A 16,985-nucleotide genomic window follows, 5' to 3' on the forward strand; every position below is an offset into this window, starting at 1 on the left:
TGTTGAGAATGAAGACACTGGAAGCTCTTGGCTTTGATTTAAACACTGGTGGGAACCTCTGTGTTGAAAAGGTCCAGAGAGTCCTTAAGCCAAACTAGGGATCACTATGAAAGGAGAAAGGGCTGAGTCCTACATGGTGGCCACAGGCCCAGAGGCTGGGAGAAGGGACATAAGTGATAGAGAGGAGGAAAGCACTGGCCTAGTAGTCTAGGAGCGTCTTTGGCCTCAGTTTCTCCTCTGTAATAGAAGAGGTGGAGATAGTGACCCAGAAGGTCCCAGAAGGCAGCCAGCTACCAGATAATTTGCCGCCCCTTTCCCAGGGCTATTCTACGCCCAGGAGAGAAGTCTTTGCAGCCTGGATCACAGGCTGCCCCAGCTCCCAGACTCTCTTTGGGTATATTCTGGGGTAGGTCCTTCTGGGGGTCTTTCCTGGATGTTCCCATGCCTTTCCACCAGGGAGCAGCTGATCAGCTAAGCCCTAGCTCCTTGCTCAACTGCTGCCAGGAAACTTTATTTCTTGGCCTTCCTGTTTTACCAAAAACTAATATCTCAAACCTCTCTGATTATGTCTCAACCTCCCATGAAAATAACCCAGCCTTAGAAAAATCTTGGTGTCCCTATTCTCGCCTGTACAAATGGGAAGATTAAGCAAGTTCTTGAAGAAGGAATTTTTCTTTTAAGAACTCGCCAGCAGAATCCGGCGATGCTGAGCCGCTTAGAACCCTGGAAGAGTTTTAGTTCTGAGTTTCCGCCAAGACCGGCAGAGTGGCCACAGCGCTCGAAGCAGAGGCCAGCTGCCAGAAGGCCTTCCGTTGGGCGCCTTCTCAGCATGTCTTTCTATGGCCGAAAGCCAGGCAAGGGATGCGCTCTGGGCGGCCCCGCTTCCTCGCAAGGGTTGCAGATCAGCCGTGTATACTCTGGGTCTCTGACACCGTTCACGAGGCGCAATCCTCCTCTCGGTCCCACGATCCACGCACCCTCCGAGGTTTGGCGTGGAAAGGCAAGGCCGCGTAGCTTCTAAGGTAGATCCGTTCCTTCTATCCCTGCTTCGGGCTCCTGGGAAGGGCTTAAGGGGCTTCGCCTACGACCTTTCTTTCCTCAAGGCGCCGAGCGCACAGGAGGCACCTTCTCACCGGCCAGGGCGCTTCTAGTGTGCCGTGACAGTGGCTCGTAGTCCCTCTCCCTCTGAGTCCGGCACAGAGACTCATTCGGTTCCCGTTCGTTGAACGAGTGAGCAAGCGCCTGACCTGGCACGGGGGAACCACATATAGGTGGCACTGTGAGTGTACCAATGCCACTAGCCCAGTCATGTCCCGCAGCGCTGCGGGTCAGAGGCGTAGCCCATCTCGCGCTGCCGAAGGTGCAAGCCTGTGGAAAAAGAGCCTCAGCCCGTCCACCGGATGCACGATGGGCACTGTCTGCATGGCGGGGAAGGCAGGCGTGGCCAGCTCCCAGCGCGCCGTGCGCACCAGCTCCACCGCGAGCAGCTGGAGCACAGCCTGCGCCAGCTCCTGGCCAAGACAACTGCGCGCACCACCGCCGAACGGGATGTAATGGAAGCGGCCGAAGGTACCCTGTGCATCCTCTTCGCCCGCTGAGCCGAAGCGCTCAGGGTCGAAGCCCTCGGGCGGGCTGCGGTACACCGCGGCTGTCTCGTGCGTGTCCCGGATGCTATACATCACGCTCCAGCCCTTTGGGATCTGGTAGCCCTGCGGGGAAGTGAGGAGACCCGCCTGACCACGAGGCACCTGGAAATCCTACCTGAACCGACCCTCCACCCCGGGTGCATCCAACAGGCTTCCGAAAGCAGGCAGGAACATGCATGTACCCCGGAAACTAGGAGACAGAGCTGCGTTCCAATCTCAGCTCCTTCTGCAGTGAGCTGTGTGACCTTGGGCTAGACACTCAAACTCTCTGAGCCTCAGTTTCTTAATTGTAGAATAAGAAAAATGCGCATTTTGTTGCGAGGATAGAATAACGGGTCTGGCATATATATTAGTGGTCTATAAATGCGATCTATTGTTGTTTCAATGTTTTGTTCTTATCTTTTTTTCTTCTAACATTAGATCAGGAGACCTAAATTCTAGTCCTGCACCTACCAGCTGCCTGGGCCGGAACAATACAAATGATAGGGACCCCTATTCCTCTCTGATCAGCTCAATTATAAAGCTCTACACTGAACTGAAAAGTGCCTCTCTGTCCTCCCCATCCATCAGCTGTACAATAATAATGTTCAGGTTTGGTAGCTACGCTTTAAGAAGGCGCACATGAGAATTAAACTGAGGAATCCTTACAACGTCGGAAGGCAGCTTTCATGTTCCCTCCACCCACTTCCGACTTATAACTATTTCACTTTTTGAGATCTCTTCTAACCCCCACTATCCTGCTTCCTTCACCTGAACAGGCTCCAGGGAACCTATTCAGAGGCTCTCAACGGGTGGAGAAATCTATGAATCGATCACCCAGGAGCTCTCTTTCTCTCCTCACTGGGCTTCTGTTTTCCCATCTGTAAACTGGAGGATAGCTAAAACTCTTGCCCTCTGCTCACCCTGGTACACCCATGCTCCTCTCAGTTTCCCTAAGGTCTTGTAGGGCACCAGGTGCCTGCAGAATGAAGTCTGAATTCCAAGCTGCAGCATCCAAAACACTTCTAAACACCTCACTAATCCACCCACCTTTGTGGAGGCAATTCCCATCCTAAGGCTTTGCCGCTCCAGCTCAAATGCCAACCCCCAAAATGTTTTAGTTTTATTCAGCACTAGAGATCACTCTTCCTCACACAACAGTTGAGATGAAGCTGTCAGCCCTAGCCCCCTTTCTCTCTTCGATGAGGTCCTCTGGGGCAGAACCCCATCCCCACGCTGCCCTGGAACCCTGGTGTGTAACACACCGTGGAGTTTTCCCTGTTTAAAGGGAAGAGGTGCCGGCTCTGCCTAGGGCCTCCCAGCGACTGAGCTGGAGGGAGAGGGGCTGCAGCCGCAGCAGATGAGGCAAACACTATCAGCTTGACTACACTAGAGCTCCAATACCAGATGCTGCCACTGTGAGGAATAGCTCTGTCCCCACCTGGAGAGTCAGAGCTGGAAGGGACCAAGACAGCTTTCTTCCAGAGGGAAAATGGAGGCCCAGAGTGAGGTGAGAATTGCCCAAGGTCTTAAAGAGATGGAGCTAGGTCTACACCATAACCTCCTTGCCCGGCCCAAACCAGCCTGATCAGACCATTAGGAGATTACAACCCATATTTTCACTGTCCCTTTTTCTGAAATCGGGCCTTAGCCAATGACAGATCTGTTCCTTGATCTCGTGAGGACTGGGATGCAGGACAGTGTGTGGGGAGCTCTCTGTTCTCAACCCAGACTCACTGGCTAAGAGGTGGGTGCCGCGCGGAGAAAAGTATGTTTTTATTCTAAAACTCATCTCTAATTGAGTAGGCCAACGTGCACCGCTGCCAAAAGCAGAGTATGTGGGGTCCCTAACCTTGTTGACTAGCCAGCCAGGCTTACGCCTTTCAATCGTGTTTCTGGGGAAATGAAACAGGGCTCAGCCCCTTTTACAGGTGGGAAAGTGGAGGCTCTGAGAATGTAAGAGGAGACCCGCCGTTTTAATCCCCCTACCCTTCGCCGGCCCTGGCCCAGCAACAGAGGGCCGGCATGGGGGGAGGGGCGGCGGACCGCAGGAGGCCGGTGTGGGGCGGGGGCGAGGTGGGCGCAGCGCACTTACGTCGAGCTCGAAGGTACGCAGCGCCGTGCGGTAGCCCCCGGACACCGGCGGCAGGAGGCGCAGCACCTCCTTGACCACGCAGTCGACATAGCGCAAACGGCCCAGCGCCGCGAGGTTGAGGTCCGGCTGGCAGCTGCAGTCTGACCAGGGCCCTGCACCGCCCCCCACAGCCCCGGGCCCGCAGCTGCACGCGTGCCCGAGCCCCTGCTCCACCAGCTCCTGCTGGATTTTGCTGATGGTCGTAGGGTGCTGCAGCAGCAGCAGGACGAGGGATGTGCTGGCACTGGCGGTGGTGAAGAAGGCGGCGAAGAGGAGCTCCACAGCTGACTCCTGCAAGATAGCCCCGGCGGCGCTGAGTCTCCATCAGCGGGGCCCTGGCCTCCTGGCCCCAGGGATGAGACGTCAAGGGCCCAAACTGACCGCTGTGCAAAGGCTAGAGAGCCAGGATGTGCCACTGTGATGACTACGTGCGCATGCCCTGGAGTGGATTGAATCCCAAGTCTGCCATTTGGGAATGCCACTTTCAACAACGGGCAAAACTAGGATCTAGCCGTTTGCCTGAGGAAGGCTCCCAGAGATAATACTAGAAGCTTATTCTTTATGCTATTCTTAGTACTTTAAGTGTATGAACTCATTGCATTCTTACCCCAGCCCCGTGAAGCATTATTATTGCCCTCCTTTGACAGGGTTGGAAACGAGGCTCCAGAAGGTGCTCAGGGTCCCAACAGCCATTAGTCCTAGCAGTCCAGCTCAGAGCCCAGTGCTCTTAACCTGGTGGTATCTGTAACCCCAGCTGGGCGTCCTGACCATGACTGCAGTGGAACCGGCTGGTGGTATCTGTAACCCCAGCTGGGCGTCCTGACCATGACTGCAGTGGAACCGAGGGAGGCACCTGCAGCAGCACCTCCAGCCTCACACCAAAGCAGGCATCAGGGCTTCTTCCTCCTACTTAGTGGAGTGGCCCCAGTGAGTGACTAAACCTTTTCCTGGAAGGACAAAGGAGGGGCCTAGGATCCGTCCTCCAGGCCCTAGGCCCCATTGCCTGCCTCTGCTTTCCCAAGCCCCCTGTCTTCCTTCTTGGCAGCATTCAGTTTGTGTTTATACACTGATCTGTGTGATCACAGGATGAAGATGTACGCCTTCCTTCCTGCACCTCAAGGGCAGGGGCTGTGTTTTGATCACATCTAAGTCCCCAGTCCCAGCACAGAGCCAGATACCGACTAGGTACATAATATTTGTGGAATGAATGATCTGATCCAAGGTTAACTGCCTGCTCTGAACAAGATGGGGAGCCAGGACAGAGACCTTAAAGCCCCAACATCCTCCCTAGGCCTACCCTGCCTGGCCTGCCCTGAATGCCAGACCAGAACTGAAGATTCCCAGGCAACAGGTCTTTTCCTGAGAACCTGGGACCGCCCTCCCTAACCCTTTCAAGGCCGAGGGATCATCCACTCTGTTCCATACCACTTCCCTTCACCACCCAGAACCGTTTCTACCCATGGGCTCTCCCAGGACTCCTGAGTCCATTGCTCATCTACTTCTAACCCCCTTGAATTTCCTAGACTTTACAACCACCCAGGAATCAGGGTAGAGGTTATTAGCCCCACCCTCAGAGGCAGATGGAAAGGGGAAACTGAGGCCCAGAGAAAGGATAGGAGTTTGCTTTCAGAAGGGCTGAGGGGTGCTGGAGTCATCGGGGGAATCATTTTGTGAGTTGTGTGGATGTCTGACCACTGTGCTGTACACCTGAAGCTAATGTGAAATTGTATTGAATGTCAACTCTAATTGAAAAAAAAGGGGGGGCCGAGGTGTTCCCATTTCTGACTTTCTTCTGCCCCACAACCTCTCCACGCTTTTTTGGGTTCTCAAGCAAGTCCTGGGGCCATTCCGAAGCTTCCTCCATTCCAAAGCTTACTTCTACCTCCACTGCACATGCTCTATGCGTACATGGGGAGGGGTTTCAACTCTTGGGGAGATTTGGCAGTGTCCAGACACGTAGAGGTGCCAGGTGCCAAGGTGCCTCATGGGAGGAGAGTACTGGTTTCTGGGAAGAAAAGGGGAGCTTCCAGGAGGATGTGGAGTTTGACTCTGAGCCTTTAGGGTTTTTAGAGAAAAGAAGTGAAAAGGACCTCATAGGCAGGGGGACAGCAGAGGCAAAGGTATGAAGTGACAGAGATGGAGAGGAGAAGCAGTACTGTTTGTGCCCAGAACCTATAAGGAAGGGTCAAGGATCTGTGCCTTTAATGTTCCTACTGAGAAGGATGGCAGCTGGCCCAAGGCCACAGAGCTAGTGAATGTGGCTGAGCCTTGACGAGAACCCAGATCTCCTCTTTCCCCCTCACCCTCAGGAATGCCTGTTGCTTAAAGTGGGGCCAAATAGGACACTGATCCTAGGATGTAGTATGTGTGTAGAGACCTGCCAGGAATGTGAAAGAGGGGAGAAGGAGAAACCTCCTGCCACCTACCTTCAGCTCCTGCACTGAGAGCTCATGGCCCAGCTCTCTAGTGCTGTGGATAATCATGGCCAGGGCATCACCTGGCTCTCCAGCCTTGTCTTCATGAAGCTTCTCTGCAATGGCCTCCTCTAGGTGCCGATGCAGTTGGTTGCGAGCCCGAATGCCCTGATGCATGGGGAGAGAGGGGAGGTGGGGCAGGAAGCCTGAGCAGGCCAGGCCTAGGTACCTACCCCCAAATCTTCTCAGGGCTGCTCTGGCTCTGCTGAATTCCTGATGTTAACAGTTTCTCAGCTTAGCTCCATGCCTGATACATAGTAGGGGCTCAATAAATGCTCAGGAATTTGTTCACTCTTTCTGCACACCATTCTCTCCTGATTATCACAAGCCCCCTTTGAGGCAGGCAAACAATTGCTGTCATCTTGAGGGGAGGATGCTGAGGCTCAGAGGGGTCAAGGGATTGCCCAGAGTCACACAGCTATCAGTGCCTATGCCAGGCACAAAGTCATGGGGGTAGATTCAGCCCATGGCCCTTCCCCTGTATTGGGCTCAGGCAGGAACAGTGGGCACCAGTACAAAGAACAAGAGACACCTTGATGTACCCAGAAAAGTTCTGGCTTAGAGGACACAATCGGATGTTTCAAGCATTAACCTCTGTAAGGGAGTAGGCAAGAGGCCCGGGATGCCCCTCCACAGTTCAGGGATCAAGCAAGCACAGCAAAAGCATCTGAGCACTTGAGCTTTCATAGCCAGAAGAGATGGGGTTCAAATCCTGCCCCTACTAGCTGCATGATCTTGGGTAAGTCATTTAACTTCTCTGAGCTTCAATTTCTTCATCGACAAAATGAGAATACTACCTTGCAGGCTGAGAGGATTAAATCAGGAAACGTATCCAAGGTGATCAGCTCATATAATGCTCCTTTATAAATATTATTTTTATTCAGGTAACTGAAAACCAGAGCATGGGCACAGTGAGAAGCCCCAGCTCAGGTGGAAAGGAAAGGAAGGAAGAATGAGGTTTCCTAGCTGCTCTCTGGGCCCCGCCCATCGCTCTGCAGTCTGGAGAGGCTGTGATTCTCTGGTCCGGAAACCAGCCGGCCAGGGGCCACGGGCGGCGAGTCCGCACCCACCCCTCTCCAACGCGGGCTGGCGCCGGCACGGGCCAAAGAGGTGTCTGCAGCCCTAATGCTCCCATCTGTTCCGCAGCCATTCGGGCTTCCAAAGGGGCGTTAGAGGCCGGCCAGAAGGCTCTGCTCTGGGGAGGGGCTGGGCAGACTGACCGAACGCCTGCCACCGAGACCCAAAGTCAGGAGGCCCGCGGCTGCTGGGGCCGGGGCATGTCGCATCAGACGCGGCCCAGAAAAGATATGTGGTCCGCCTCGGGTTGCACAGCGAGTGAGGCCAGAGGCCAGCCCCCGCGCCCACCGCCACATTACGCTGCCTCCCCTCCCGGGGCCGTGCCTCTATCCCCTAGCAGAGGTGACTCATGCGGATTCCCGAGGTAGCTTCATCTTGGTCTGAGAGACCCGCTCACGCTGGGGAGCCCCAAGCGTTACGTCTGGGGCTGGGGCGGCAGTACCTTGCGCAGGCCGCTGAAGGGCACGTCCAGGGGCAGCGAGAAGAGATTCTCCACGAACTGCTGGAAAGTCCGGGCCAGCTCCGCGCACTGCGCCTCGTCCAGCCGTAACCCTAGCAGGATGCGCGCGGCCATGCGGAAGGTGAGGGCTTTGGCGGCCTCGTAGACTGCGACAGGCCCGCGGGCGGTGCACCAGGAGCGCACCTCCTGCCGCAGCGCCCCCTGCAGGCGAGGCACATAACACTCCAGCGCCGTTCGGCTAAACACTTGTGCCAGAATCTGTGGAGAGCATGAGGGGTCAGCCCTGGTCGCGAGTCCATCCTCCTCTGCTCGCTCGGCGATTCCAGAGGAGCCAGAAGGTCAATTTTGGGCCCTTCCTCCTCTTCTAAGTGGCCGGGACCTAAACGTGTTGGCTTTTGCACTAGACATTCCCTCTAGTTCTTCTCTGATGTACACAGCCCCTCCCATCCAGCCAGGTTCTAGCTGCCTCCCTCTTCAAGTTTTCAGCGCTTCTGGTATCAGTTACAAATGATCAGAGATGAAAAGACATTTAAGTCCCAGTCCTGGCTGTATAAACCGAAGCCGGAGAAGGTAAGGGACTGGTCCAAGGCCATCTGCTCCTTAGCCAGGGCGTCCTGGTAAGGTTCACAGTGTAACTCTAACACCTAACTCCGGCCTGACTCACAGCAGGTGCCCGCGAACCGCGGATCTGACGTCCCGACAGCCCCTTCTCTGGTTTTCGCTCACCTTGCGCCGCTGCCGGTGTGGCTCGCCAACCGCACCGAGCAGTGTGTGAGAGCCCAGTAGGATGTGAGCGCTCTGCGGCCACTGGCTGCGCACGAGGCGGTGCTCGCCCAGCAGGATTGTACGCACGTTCTCCGCGCCGCTCACGCGGATCACCGGCCTGCCCAGCAGGTGCGTCTTGAACACTGTTCCGTAGCGCTCGCGGCGGGAGCTGTGGAAGCGGGAGCCCTGCGAGCAAGGAGCAGCGACGCGGGCTGGGGCCGTGGGGATCTGTCCACCCAACTGCCCCTGGATAACCACTCTCTGCTCCAGGCTGGCGCATTATTCTACAAAAGTCTTGAATGAGCCTTGCGACTACCCTATGGGAATGTAGATGCCCCTGTTCCCATTGGTGAGGTAAAGAAACTGGGGCTCAGGATGGGGATGCGAGCGCCCAAGGGCTCACGGCTGAGACGCACCCCTGCCTCCAGGTTCTATGCTTGCAGGATACAAGGTGATATGCTCCTCAGATTACTTCCTGGACCCCCTGTGTTCACCCCCATGTTGCGCTGGGACGTGTTTAAATCACGCTGGGGAGAACTCCGGTGACAGCCGGTCCTTTCGAGGGAGCAGCTGGGCAAAGGAGAGGGCAGTATATACTCCCCAGGGTCCTAGGCGCAGAAAGACTGGCTACGAATCCTGGGAGCATTGAGAGAGGGGAGAGTCCAGTGGGAGCCAGGAAAGAAGGGGGCATATTGAGGTGCGAGAACGACGGACTGCTCACCTGAACCAACCAATGCAGCGTTTCCCCGAAGAAGGGCCAGCCCATGGAGCCCTTGGGCAGAGGCAAGGCGGAGGCTCGGTCTCGGCTTAGCGTCCAGCGGAGGGTCCAGAGGTGCTGGGCCAGGCTGAGCAGCAGACCAGCGCACAGAAGAGCAGTGCCCGCCGCCCCCAGCACCGACAGGCAGCTCAGCCCGCAAGGGAACATAGTGAGTCTGTGGGGGCCAGGCCGCTCAGAGCGCAGGGGGAGCAATAGCTCGGGTGCGAGCAGAACGCCGTGCTCACCTGTTCTGTCCGGAATGGTCCTGGGGCTTGGGAGCCAAAATTGAGAGTTATAACCTCGGAGAAGGACTTCGCTCTTAAAGCAGGCAGTGGGAGGCGGCAGTGACCACGCGCCCTTAGGGAACGTGCCTGACTCAAGGCTGGCGCTCACAGGACATTCCCTAGCGGGGATGCCTGTGGCCTCGGGACCGCTCACGCCGCCGAACATTCGCGGTCACCTCCCACCTCCTCCCGAGGCCAGCACTCCTTTGATTGAAGCAGCGAAGGCGGGCAAAGAGGAGAAACTCACCGGTGTTGCCAACCTGGGCTGCAATCACAGGGGCTGTAGACCCTCACCCCACTCCTCGTTCTCTCCACCAGTCTGTTAACCCTTCTCCGCCCATCACGGACACATTTATATAGATACTGGCTCCCTCCCTACGGACTAATCCCGATTCACACGAGACGCGCCCATGCATATTTAAAGCGCTCCACAGACTAAGGACAGGAGGCGGTGGGCAGCGGTGCGGTGCATTCACCAAGGGGATAGGGGCAGGGCGTGGCAGCCGCCCGGTGTTACTGGCTGCTCTCCATGCTGACTCCAGGGCGGGGCCTGTGGGATCTCGCCAGAACTTCCCAGTTCAACGCAGGAGCTCGGCGGTGGGCAAACCGAGAGCACCGAGCTAAATAAAGCGCATTCTCTCTGGGGTCCCCACCCGGGAGTTTCTAGATACCCCTTCCCCTCCCAGAGCTCCACGCCCAAGGGCTGGGGTTTCTGCCATTTGTGTCTTTTTAGGGGAAATTGTGGTCTTCGATGCCTGCCTCTGCATCATCGCAAGCGCCTACAATGCGAGCCAGGGTCGAGATGCTCCGACATCCCCCACCCCTTCTCGGTTTCTGATTTACCACTTCAGGAATCCTTCAAAATGGTAGTGTCATCGCTGCCCAAAGCCCACGAGGAGCAGATATCCCCAGGCACATTTTGGGTCTCAAGGACCGAATTCACTCGTTTACAAGGTTGCTTGTCGGGCTTTCTGCGTCGCCTCTAAGGGCTCCAAATGCTCCAGGACTCGCGCGTCACCGTTCCTACAGCGCAACCAGAGGGATGGGGAGGTAAAGTGCAGGGTCCTTGTATTACTGAGAAGAGTAAAGACCATCAGAGGACCCATAGTGGTTTGCTCCAAAACAATGCAAAGGCGGTGTCTCTCCGAATCCCGGAAGTCTGGGGAAAGCGTGCGAGGGGGTTTGGGGGAGGTGGGGGTGGTGGTGAACAACGAAGTCCCGAATGCCCTGGGGGGCTGGGAAAGACACGGGAGAGGCGCGGTCACGTTCTAGCCTTCAAAGAGAGCTAACTGTTCACCGCTCCTCTTGGAACTTGTAAGAATTACCATGTTTTCCATGTAATAGTTTTTAAAGTGTGAAATACCTTAGGATAAAAGATAGTCAAGAGAATAAATATTTCCTTTGTGTTGGTGACAACCCCCCATTCCAATAACTAGGGAATAATACCCTTTCTGAAGGAAGTAGTTTTAAATCGGGAAACTTTGAATAGATACAACAGCAACTCATTTTCAACGACTTGCTCAACCTTTTTAATTTTTCATCACAAATCAAGAAATGTACATACAATTCTTTACACTTATTTTACAAAGTCAAGGATAATTTTCTAACAGGCATGAATCCCGAAAATGCAAAAGGAATATTCAGCATAAATACAATAAAGAGAAAGTAAGGATCAGACTGCAGTTACCATTTGGACCACAGTAGTCTACATGAAGGAAAAAGTACATTCATTTTAGGTTTTCCAGAGTTCATTTGTTTTGGCTGGTTTCCACAGTGAAGATATGGTACTGAGATCTGCTATTTGGAGGAAGTAACCTGACCCCTGTGGTAACTTGTGTGTGTAGGAATTTATCTACCCTCACACAAGCTGCACCTGAAGTGTTTAGCTCCACTTTGTTCCTGTCTTCTCTTTTAACTTGAACCAAACCAAACCAAACCAAATACATTCTAGAATGGGTTCAGCTACAAACAATATAGACAGAAATATAACCCTGCTGAACAGAAATAATATTAAATCTTTAGATAATCCAAACACCTGTCTTCATATTCAGAACGATTAAGTGAAACCACCCAAGGAGAACAAATAATTTATTCTTACTGAGTTAAATCAAGTTTGAGTTCAGGGACCTTTAAAAATTTTGACCTTTGTCTATTTCCCCCTCAGAATCAGCAGAATTACAAAATTTTTGTCTACTTAAACCACATTAAGGTGAAAGTAAAAGCTAAAAATGAGAAAATGACAGTAAAATACTTCCATATCAGACATGATTGCATTCCAAAACCAGATACTGAAAAAAGAAAAATTCAAGTCTGATTTAAATAAAATACTTATGTAGAGAGGCATAAGTTTTTCTAACATATTTACAATCAGTTTCATATACAATTTTTGACTTGATTTTATATATTTTTAAAAGTGAAAAATTAATATCACATTTTCCATATATAAAATAGTATTATTTAAAAATTCATACAAATGATATTCTTGTTTAAGCTCCCATCAGTTTCTCTTTTCTATTGTATTTTTTAATTTTACAAACAAATTACTGTTATAACCAGAGTCTGTTAGAAATCAACGTTGAGTCATAAACTTGATGTCACTGAGTGCAAGCGATGTGAAGTCTATGTGTGATGGGACATACCATTCACCAAACTTCTCAGCTGTTTCATGACAGTCTCTATCAACTTCTGTTTGTCTCGATCATTCTTCCTGAACTGAGCAAATATGTTGTTCTTTTTGCTAGTATCCTTCATCCTAGAAATATATGTGAACGAAGAGCTTAGTAAAACGAAATCAATAGCTACACCATCACAAGTAAAATATCTTGGCATGCTCTGAATTATATCACACTAAACCCTATGCTTGAAAAATATATTTCAAAGGAAACAGGTACTAATAAAATTATGGAAATAGCAACCACATAAAAAATTAGCGGCTTTACATTCTATACGAAGTGGTGTTTTTGCATTAGTATGTAAATCTAAAGTATGTTTTCTAATATTATACTATTTTCTAGTATCATTCCATAAAGTATGCTAAAATACATACCCTCTATGAACTCTGCAAATCACATTCATAGCAAGACAAGGTGAAAGGAAAAATGACATTAGAAAATTTAAAGCAGCAATTTTTTGGCCTCAGTGTTTCACAGTATTGTAAAATAAATTTATTTTAAACGGTTGCTTTTTTCTTCTCAAATATACCACAGATATTTTGAAATGTGGGAAAATGATGTACACTTATAATTCAAAAATTGAAAAATTTAATAATGATACTTAAAATGAAGTATGATTACGTAAAAAGAAAATCTGCCTCATAATCTGAAGGAAAAGTAACACCTAGACTTGTGTTATTTTCAATTGGACAAGATGTACCAATAAATGTCCTATTACTTCAGTTTTTACTGTAATATTTTTCAAATCACATACTTCTCTACGTCCAAAGAATCCAAGTCCATAATGGTAGGATTTTGATAGCACTCACTGGTGGCAAACATTCCAATTCCTAGTCACATTTTACAAAATACCTTCTTTCCTATGTTTATAGTAGTTTTTCAAAAATAATTCCACTTCTCACTTGTCTCCAGTAAACCTATTTCTAAGACCAATTAAGCCTGCTACTAAGTATACAACAGGAAAATGTTTTGTTCATATCAACATAAGCAGCAATCTCATGAAACTACACCAATACTGAAGGGCAAGAAAGAAGCTTATGTTTTGGTCATTAAAATTAACTGAGCTTTTAAGCTCCCTTTAGACCTTTCTCTTTTGATGAAAAATCACTAGTTCTTCAATGATCACCTAATCACAAAATGCTAAAATCTTATACAAAAAAGTTTTCAAAATATACTCACTTCTCCAAAAGAGTAAGGGCTGTATTTGGATTCACCCGGAGGTACTTAGAAGCTGGCTGTCCATAATCAGCTAGATAAGTAGACCAATCCCAAACCATAAACAAGTCAAGGAGCTGAAGAAGATGGGGAAAATGTTAAAGCAATTTTTGACTATTTACCTGCAGCTAATACATAAAGTATATGACATTCTTGATCCATTTTAATATGACCTGCTTCTTAGACAAAGAGAATAAACTTAATCAAACTTCATTAACTATATTTTATAACTTTATACTATCTTTTTACTTTTGAAATTACTAAAATTGTCAGGAGTTGCTTTTCTAATAAAATACTTGATTGCATTTCCAAATAATTGTAAAATAATGAAAACACTTAATATATTAACACTTGCACTGAGGTAGAGATTTAGTCTTTATACATTATACAGATCATACTGAAATTTAGTTAATAAAGGTTGATGCTACTAACTGAAGAATTTTACAGAACTTAAATTGAACCTTTTCTCTTAGAGGTTAAGTATGTTTACCTTTCTAAGAAGCCATTTGCACCTAGATTTTCCTAAAGTAATTTAAACCAAAAGCTCAGATAATCTCAATTAAGTGCATTAAACAACCTCTGCTGGATTCTCCCTGGTGATAGATCCTCCGTAGTATTATGAAATGAGAGCTTCAAGACTCAGCATGTTAACTCTAAGCGATCATTTTGTATAAACAAACAACAACAAAAAAGAAACCCTCTTGTTTTCTGTAGTGTTTTAAAATTGACTATTTGCTTTATAATCTCCAGTTAGAATTGTTGTCAAATATGGAAGTAATCTTTTAAAAGCAATGCCATGCCTAAACCAAAGCACCAAACTCCTTATCCAACTTTAAAACCCTAATCCCCTTTAAGCCATTTAAAACCAACTTCCTATCCCCATTTGAATTGTTTCGGAAAGCTAAATGCTTTACTTACTACCTTCCTTCAGTTTTTATATTATTCCTTTCTTTCTTGTTTTAACTCACTTTATACATAAAAAGTATATTGCTTTTGCTTTCAAATGAAGGAATTATTTGCATTTACTCGTAGGATATGTGAGCCAACCCACTGTGAGAGAGAAAAAAACTCTGAGGTGATTAAAACCTAAAGAAAGGTTATAAAAAACTAACTCTTCTTTAGGAAGGTAATGGACTTGTCTCTTTTCCCATCCAACATACTGCTATTAATAGAGAATTTCTTGTAAAAGGAGAAAAATTCTATCATGAAAATGTTAACTACTAATATGAAAAGCCATTCTATTTTCTTTCAGACAACTGTCTAGGCCATACCAAAATTTAATACACGGATACAGAAACTACATTGACATAATGTTAAAAGAATATACTATCTAAAAAAAGAAAAAGGAACTTATTTAAAGTTCTGTGTAATTTTTTACTATTGCAACAAATACATTTTTGTCTCCTTTCACTAGGAGGAAAAGCTCCTTTCACACACTCCGATGGTAAAAATGTAAATTGGTGTAACTTCTCTGGAATGTGATTTTGCAATATGTGTTTAAGAACCTTATAAAAATGGCCATTCTCTGATTCAGTAATCATACTTCTAGGAATCTAATTTCAGGAAACAATAATAAAGGTGAACAAAAATTTATAAGCAAAGATATTAATCTCAAAAATGTTACTTGTGTTATCAAAAAACTCAAGAAAGAAAAAAACTAAAAATAGCCTAAATCTCAAATTTAAGAGAATGATTAAGCAGTGTGGTATATCTAAAAGACAAATATCATGTGGTTATTAAAACTGATGTCTACACAGAAATTTAAATAGCTTGGGAAGATGCTTATGATAACGTGCTACTAAATTACATAAAAACTCTTTAAAAAAGAATGGAAGAAAATTTGAGAAAATGTTAAGAATGGCTGTTATTTGTGTGATGGGACTATGAGTGACTTACAGTATGTTACTGTCTTCTTTATTTTCATAATATTCCACAACATTATGAAACTCTAGAGTTAGAGTTGTTAACAAAAGCATCATTTTGAAGGATTCTTCTCTCAGGTCATGTATGTGTTTGCACAACTGTGTGTAAGCATGCACACAGTCAGCAGAAAGTAACACTTAAAAACTGTATACTAGCTGTAATCTCCCTTTCTTTCCAAAAGGCATTGGCAACATGACCTTTGGGATTTGCAAGAGGAAGAGGCTTTAAAATAAGTCTGTTTTTCTCTTGTGCTGATCTACCCCCAGGTGTGAAAGGAGGAGCCCACTTAATTAATTTAAAATCTACACCAACTCCAACTGGTTCTTTTACACCACAAAAACAGACTTTCCTAGATAAAAAATACATTATGTTTACAATTTTCACATATTGTCAGATACTCATACACAAATATCTTATCTCTAGAAATTACAGGAACCACAAAATTTAAACTACCTGCCCACATGTAGACAAATCTAATCTACATGCTTTCAAACTTACATTAATACTTTATAGAAATACATATTGTATGAAGTTAATTTACAGATATCTGTGGAAATCTGCATATATTTGCATATTAATGGCCAAGGAATGCATTAGCAATGTGGATTAAAGGGCCAAGGATCTACATAACATTCATTTATTCATTCAACAAATATTGACTGCCCACCTATAACTAGCTAGTCTCTGTACTAAGCACCAGAGATATAGTATTGAACAAGACAAAGTCTCTATTCCAAAAAAAGTTTATATTATAAATAAGGAAAGTAGAGAGGAAATTAACAAGGAAACAAATAATATTTTGAGGTTAACATCAAGCAATTAGAAAGAAAAAAGAAATCACACAAAATCCCTGTAATTTAAACTGCAGTAACACATGAGGAAGCTATCAATATAATATTAAGTAAGGTAGAAACTACTGATTTATGTAGGAGCTAGTGACTGCTTATTCTCAGCCCATGAATCCAGTGGCTGTAAACTTGACCACCTTTTCAGTGTCTATGCCCCAAAGAATACATGGATATAGGTAGAGAGGAAATATGGGGCCAACAAGCATGCTGATCTTATATTCTGATTTCTCATTTCCATGTGTGTAAAGATCTTTCAAATGCATAATACTACATTTGACAAGTAAGTAGAAACAAACTTCACAAAGCTAGGAAGGAAAACTTGTGTATTCAACAGAGCATAACTACTTAGTGGATACTCAAGAAAAAACTGCCTGATTGATGATGCCAGATCACTATTTCAAGTTTACTTGGGAGCTTTTTTCTTAGGCTTCATGAATACAAAACACTAGCACCCTATAGACTACTTTGGTTTTATGCTGACAGCTCTCTGAAAAAGGCCACTGTTGGCCTGCAGGCAAACTAGGACTGTGAACGCAGTCAACTGACTTGTCTCCACCTCTCTTAGGCTTTTCCTGGAGCACGAGTAAAGAAGACGGATTCCTTCACGATAAAGCACTGGGTCTAATGTTGAATGAATTCAACGTTCTTTCTAAAGAAAGAAACACTAATAGTTCTGAATGGTCTACCAGTATCCCTTATCCATAACAATTATACAGTCCTTTTTCACTTTTTAAAGTACAGTTTTATTTTA

General features: G+C 47.5%; 2 protein-coding genes across 3 annotated transcripts in view; both read right to left on the reverse strand.

Moving 5' to 3' along the window:
* Nucleotides 1-1,328: 1,328 nt before the first annotated feature.
* Nucleotides 1,329-9,460, reverse strand: LOC105293074 (cytochrome P450 26C1). Its single transcript, XM_011361565.1, has 6 exons — nucleotides 9,257-9,460; nucleotides 8,497-8,721; nucleotides 7,753-8,028; nucleotides 6,186-6,341; nucleotides 3,721-4,050; nucleotides 1,329-1,709 (listed from the first exon to the last, which is right to left on the reverse strand). The coding sequence occupies exons 1-6, from the start codon at nucleotides 9,458-9,460 to the stop codon at nucleotides 1,329-1,331; spliced, it is 1,572 nt and encodes a 523-aa protein (XP_011359867.1).
* A 1,618-nt stretch (nucleotides 9,461-11,078) lies between these two features.
* Nucleotides 11,079-16,985, reverse strand: part of EXOC6 (exocyst complex component 6) — a 175,533-nt gene continuing 169,626 nt past the window's right edge. For both annotated transcript variants that reach the window (XM_011361567.2, XM_011361566.2), the window contains exons 21-22: nucleotides 13,428-13,540; nucleotides 11,079-12,328 (exon numbers count right to left, since the gene is read on the reverse strand). In XM_011361567.2, the coding sequence (XP_011359869.1) occupies nucleotides 12,196-12,328; nucleotides 13,428-13,540 (246 nt within the window). In that variant the 3' untranslated portion in view covers nucleotides 11,079-12,195. The remainder of the gene's footprint in view (nucleotides 12,329-13,427; nucleotides 13,541-16,985) is intronic.

This window comes from Pteropus vampyrus, unplaced genomic scaffold (genome assembly GCF_000151845.1).
Source record: "Pteropus vampyrus isolate Shadow unplaced genomic scaffold, Pvam_2.0 Scaffold68, whole genome shotgun sequence".
Classification (NCBI taxonomy): Eukaryota; Metazoa; Chordata; class Mammalia; order Chiroptera; family Pteropodidae; genus Pteropus; species Pteropus vampyrus.

Excerpts from the sequence above, each read along its gene's own strand:
- LOC105293074 (XM_011361565.1), bottom strand. The coding sequence starts at position 9,460 with ATGTTCCCTTGCGGGCTGAGCTGCCTGTCGGTGCTGGGGGCGGCGGGC. Across the intron at positions 6,342-7,752 it reads CCTTCAGCGGCCTGCGCAAG|GGCATTCGGGCTCGCAACCA; the intron begins GTACTGCCGCCC and ends CCCATGCATCAG. Across the intron at positions 1,710-3,720 it reads TGCGTACCTTCGAGCTCGAC|GGCTACCAGATCCCAAAGGG; the intron begins GTAAGTGCGCTG and ends ACTTCCCCGCAG.